General features: G+C 31.0%; 1 protein-coding gene across 1 annotated transcript; it reads right to left on the bottom strand.

Annotated features, from left to right (window-relative positions):
- Positions 1–684: 684 nt before the first annotated feature.
- LOC139517508 (uncharacterized) lies at positions 685–6,158 on the bottom strand. Its single transcript, XM_071308662.1, has 3 exons — positions 5,894–6,158; positions 4,690–4,839; positions 685–913 (listed from the first exon to the last, which is right to left on the bottom strand). Exons 1-3 carry the CDS (start codon positions 6,099–6,101, stop codon positions 699–701), a joined length of 573 nt encoding a protein of 190 aa, XP_071164763.1. The 5' UTR covers positions 6,102–6,158; the 3' UTR covers positions 685–698.
- Positions 6,159–6,382: the final 224 nt, after the last annotated feature.

The raw sequence follows: 6,382 nt of genomic DNA, 5'->3' as shown, positions 1-6,382 counted from the left end.
AAACTGATTGTTTTATTTTCGTCACTGAACACTTTTTATAATTAGTGTTTACCTGTTTGTTTATATGCATACCTTTAGTTTAATGGTAATCCTATTATCTATACTCACCTTTCACCCACAAGAGTAACAATTATTTAACGAATAAAAATTTATAAGACAAAAAGGATACTAAATATATATTAATCTTTAATTTGTACGATCAATATGTGTTCAGGTAAATTGGCGCAAATGAGTTCCGAAAACTGGCGCAATTGATACATTTGAAAAAAAATGGCGCGAATGATACCCCTGAAAAACAGAATTTGGCGAAAAAGGAGTGCTGCCCTTTTTTTAAATGGCAAATATGTTTGATTACGTATGAAGATTATTTGTACCAAGTTTGATGAAAGAGTCAACATCGAAATTTTTTAAAGTTGTTAGATGTACCGTAAAAAATGCCGTTTTTGTCCTCAAATCCTACAACGTTGTTGAAAATCAATTATTTGTAATGAACTATTACGTACATATTAAAACGAAAATAATGTAAAGAAGATTTTCATATTTTTTTCTACAAAAATCCTCTTGAGTTTATCTGTTGAAATAAAAAAAAATATGTGCGTCTATCAAAAGGATAGAAATATAAAAAAAAAAGTTTGAATAAATGGCTAACATTTCGACCGCTAAAGTAGTACATGAAGGTATATCTTTTATAACATATTTTAATGAAGTAAAATTTCTTTCTTTTCTGGTTGTTCTAAACTGGAACGTCTATGTTGTTGAATAAAAGAACTTCTTTCTTGTGAAACAAACCAGCCAGCAATCACGGGAAATATCACGGAACCAACCGTTAATCCGAACGCCCATGATAATACATATCTCTTCTGAATATCAGACATAGTTACCCAACAAAGAGCTCCAACTGCTGTTGTTTCAACTGAAATTAAAACGAAATGTATGTAGTAAGAGCTCAATCATTAAATGTAAGATGACAATTTCATAGGTTATAGGGATAAAAATAATGTGTGACAAATCTAGAACAAGTAAGTTACTAGATCTGGCGTTGTGTCAAAATGAATAATCTTATGAGTTCATACTTAGTACACCACGACTACGCCTTTTCTTATCAAGTTAACAATGATGGGTACATGGACATCTTTCCGGACTGGAATGTATCACTAATTTAGGAGGTTGACATATATTGTATTAAACTGTTATGAATAAAAGGAGAGCAGGCATACTTCAATTAGACAGCAACCCAACGTCACAAACAAAATGCAAGTCAATTAGTTGTCAACAAAAAATCACCAACAAAAGAAACCTGTCTCTGCAATATTACATGCAGACTACTGGCTGATGATTTTTTTTATCTAGGAAACTCTTTGTTAAAGATGATAATATAGCATAATTTATTATTATTCATAAGAACAGAAAAATGAAAAACGTTGTTTGATTATAATAACATATTGCAACCGGAAAAAACATGATCAAATTAAATGTTTTCTTTAAAGCGTATTCATCTTGTCCCTAAAGTGCGCTACGTATGCCAAAATAGAAATAAAATAAATACATAAATATTGATATAACAACTGACGCTGGAGTACTAGTTTTATATCTGCTAATCATTCGGATACATCGTTAACTTAGGTTCAGATTGTTATGCTTTGTTTTATTGAAAAGTCAAAGCATATTTTTATTAAAAAAAATGAAATCATATTTGACGCCTGTAACTTTAATAAATGGTTTTAACTGACAATTACGAGAGGGGTAGCCTTCAAGAATTTAAATATTACTATCCAAATTAAATATTTCCCCTGTTTAGAAACATAAAATACACATTTACTTTCTGTTTCAATATGAAAGCTATATTTAAATTTACAATGTACTTTCAAAAAGTTGTCTCCTAAAGACACTTAGAGAAAAAGAGTTTAAGTGTGCACTTGAAAATCATCTTTTATGGCAGTTTTAATAAGAATGTTTTAAAAATAACACTATGTCAAAGTGATAGTATCATAGTAGGTTAGCCATTGAACGCCATCGATTTAGTAAGTCGTGCGGTTCTTTTTCTCGTTTGATTTGTTTTACAGTTTGTTATATTGGGTCCTTTATACCTTGGCTTACTATGTGGTATGGGTTTTGCTAATTTCTGAAAATAGAACCATGATCTACAGTTATTTACATTTACCTCTATATGGATAGTTGTCGCATTTCAATTTTATTTCAAAATTTTGTCCACAAATGACAATTTATTTTATACTGACTTTATCATATCGAGTTAAGCTCATCGTTGGGGTCGATTTTCATACTGTTAGTCGAAAACAAAAACAGAACAGCCGCTATAAGGTATATATCTTTATAAACTAATGTTAGGAAAACGGTAACACAGTGTAGATACTATTCTGTACGCTATCCGGAAGTCGCGATTTTCGAAGCGATGATTTCCAACTGGCTAACAGGACGGTTTTGCCTACGGTAACTTTTCTCATCATTTGTTTACTCCTATATCTACAAAGTGCTTTGAACATCTTCAAAGTATATATAGCATCATAAATATGAGTTACTGTAACAAAAACATGCATTAGAATATAAAATATACGTGTGCATCACATCAACTTGGTAGACTTTGAAAAAGTGAAATCGATGGACAATTTTGCTCTCGTAGTACAAAGCAAATAATCTTTTATTGCAAATATTTGCATCAGTTTACAGTTAAATATATACTGTTTCAATATTCTTTTCGTATTTAAGTAGAATATTCGTATTTCCCATAAAAAAAATATGTTTTCCTTGAGGATCCTAAAATAAATTACTGTACGATCAGTCTAGAACTGACTGTATTCTAGAAGCGATTTCAGATTTTTTGACTGTATGACCAGTCGTGATTTTGAAGAAAAAACAACAGCAATTTGAAGGTATATACGTGTATATGTGATATTATGAACTATCCAGGGAACTATAACGTGTAATTACTTTCATCAGACAATACAAATATATTTCTGATGAATTTTTTAGATGGCAAAATAATTGTATTTTTGTTCCATCAGTCTTATTTAAAACCAAATACCTAAAATGTAATACATGATTCGCTTGTGGACTTTGTAAAAGCGTATCGTTACAGTTATCTGTTTATAGCTATTACATTTTTAAAGATTATTTACACCGTCCTCCGTTGACCAATCGATGATAACATAAATCAAGCTTGTCGCTTTTAAAATAACAAGAAATGGATAAAGACAGCTTTGCGTAGGGGGTTAATTCATGTGATATAATTTTGGTAAGTTATGATGAATTTGGAGAATCGACTTTGAAATATTCGAATTATCTTCTTTTGATCAGTAAAATAGTATAACATTTGTTGCGTAGTTTTGGAACCTTTATTTTGCAATATGATTTCCTTGTCCCGCGTTACACTTTTAGTTTTGTGAAATTCTCAATACCGTAAAAAACACATAAATTTTATTACCAAACGATATAAAAGTTTGTCCAGAACAAGCAATTCATAATAGGGCGATGACGTAATGTCGATTTTTTTCTCTCGAAAAGACGGAAATATAAAAAAAGGGATCAAGATGATACAAATTATTTGTCCCATGCACGAAAGGTTGCCGTAATTTTTGTTAAATTGTCTCAAAAAAGGGAATTTCAGAGTAATCCCCATGTCGAAAGTAAATAATTCTTATAATAGTATTTTGTACAAAGATCACACTTTCGCCTCATGCAATAATCAGGATTTTTTAAAATAAATTCTTGTTATTCGAGTTCAATAGCAATGTCCGACATTTTGTCCCCTTCAAACTAAATTAAACGTATGGTTACGTTTTCTGTTTTTTCATGATGTTTATTTAATACAGTGCCATTCGCTACATAAAACAAAATATAATGGATAAAAGTACAAACAATTAGCTCTATTTTGATATTAAATTCCCATAAATTAAATATAATATACGAGATATCAGATAAAACTAAAATGTCCGATACAATGTCCCCACATACGATTTTGACGTTATTTAATAAAGTATACTTCTAACGTTCCGTCTAATTGTCATTATTGCGGTTTTCACAGACGATTTGGGATACGGCTATTTTATTTTGTTGCTTAATAAGAAAACTTTAAAATTAATGTTTTATGTGGAAGCTCTATCGATTTATAAAGAAGGGGTTGGGAGAGATGTTCTCGCGGAACTGAAGTGTTTTCCGGACTATAATAGTCGGATCCGCTATAATACAAATTAATAGGGAAACAAAACCAGCAATAATAATTGTTCCCGCTAACTCCCTTGCATATATTTGTGCAGAACTAACATGCTAGATATGCTGTAGTCCTTTCGCCTTGACATTTTGGAGTGCAAAGATGAGTGCATTTGCAGTGCATAGTTTATCCATAAAAAAAGTAATCGATTGCCTTTATAATTAAAAGTATATAAAACAAATGGTTTCAATTCAAGTTACTTTTTTTTTAATTTGTTAATAAAACTAAAGCTTAACATCTTTTATCTAAGAAAAAACAATTAATCCTTTCTTAGGAAAAAATATCAATCCTTTAAAATTTATTGTAAAAAGCCATCTGAACAACATGCATTCCAACGTTTTTATTTTGGCTTACGTCTTTGAGTGTGTAACGTTAGGTGACACCAGTATCGTGCGACGTTTCTAAAGCATTCAGTGGGTTTGATTATTTGTATTTTTGTTTTTATTATTCTTTAACTCACCTACCAATCAAAATGATAAAGATCATGCATACTAAAAGTATGTCTCCTCCATAAACAGGATGACGCAGGTAAAGCCAGAATGACAATAGGGATAACAAATAAAATATCACAGATAATGTTTCCAATCCTTTAGCTGCCTTCGACTGGCTAAGACCTGCAACGACAAACAAATGAGAATGAAAGATACACAAAATCAATATGAAGGGTTTTTTTAAATCTAAAGAAATTTTCCTACATGATTGATATAGCTATAAAATAATGACATTATCGGAACGTTGACGTGTTTCCCAAATGTATATACATGTTGAAGGCCGTACGGTGACCTATAGTTGTTAATTTCTGTGTCATTTGGTTTCTCGTGGAGAGATGTCTAATTGGCAATCATACCACATCTTCTTCTTTATAAATACATTCATTGGGGTTATAATTCCTGGCTTATTAATTTATCTGTTTTTAAAAGCAAACACAATGATATTGCTCATGTGGTCGTTGCTAGTGTATTTTTTATCTGTACTAACCAGGTACGAGATTTTTATCATGAAACCTTATACTGTCAACAAAAAATATTGTTATAAATTAAGTCTATATATATAAAAAGATGTGGTACGAGTGCCAATGACACCACTCTCCATCCAAAACACAATTTGCAAAAGTAAACGATAATAGGTCAAAGTACGGCCGTCAGCACCGAGCCGGGAAAGGTTATTGGTTGATCCATAATCGTGATTATTTGAGATTAAGAATATATATGCTATCAGTTTCTGGGTTGCTTTAATTGTGTTTTTGTGTAAGTGTCTCGTGTAAACATGGTAAAGTCAAACTGATAACACAATGTTTGCTTCGAATCATGGTGCGGAGCTATTAGTTTCAGTCGACAAACACGCCATCTTGAATTAACTACTAGATTCTGATTGGTTGCATTATGATGCGGCTGAGATACAGCAACAGCTATTAGGATATCCAGGATAAGACATACGATAAGTAAATAAAATCTGATAATGAAATTTTAGAACATAGACTAGAATGTTCATGAAATATCATTCCAAACGAGAGATTTATTAACTGTAAAAACTATTAAGATCATATTTTAACCCACAGTTATACTTTTAGCGTATGTACAATTACTGCTATATCTTAATTGTGATATATATTTAAAAATCCTTGTGAGGATATTTTTAAGTGATACAAAAATTGATAATATTACTTACTGTGGTCGTATTGTACACAGTTTATTTTCTTTCCTCGTCGAATACATACTGTCCACAGACCAAGTCTTACGGCGCTCTCCGTACTTTCAAGTGCTTCGGTGTCTGGTAGTATATTCCAGTAAGGTGAAACAAATCCAATGAAATGAATTACACACCCAGTTACAATTAAGGCTATTGATAATTTCAAGTTTCTTGAAAGATTTAGCATTGCAGTCTAATTTCATGTTAAGAAATATGTTTGACGGAAAAATGATATTATTTACGTCACAGAAGGAAGAAAACAGGAAAACATCTACTTTTAAAAAGGAAACTAACACTTGTTCCACAAAAGCATATAATCGATATTCTTAAACACAAAGCTTTGTTTGGCTATTTTTATATTTTTTCTTTTCCCCAGCGTACTTTACAGAGATATTGAAAATGAGGAAATGTAATTTGCTTATAATATTTCAAAAACAAACAAAATATGCTAAACTGCATAAAACAGAA

The sequence above is a fragment of the Mytilus edulis genome, chromosome 3 (genome assembly GCF_963676685.1).
Source record: "Mytilus edulis chromosome 3, xbMytEdul2.2, whole genome shotgun sequence".
In the NCBI taxonomy this organism is placed as follows: domain Eukaryota; kingdom Metazoa; phylum Mollusca; class Bivalvia; order Mytilida; family Mytilidae; genus Mytilus; species Mytilus edulis.
The sequence above is the reverse complement of the archived record's forward strand: the minus strand, read 5'-3'. Positions and strand labels throughout refer to the sequence as shown.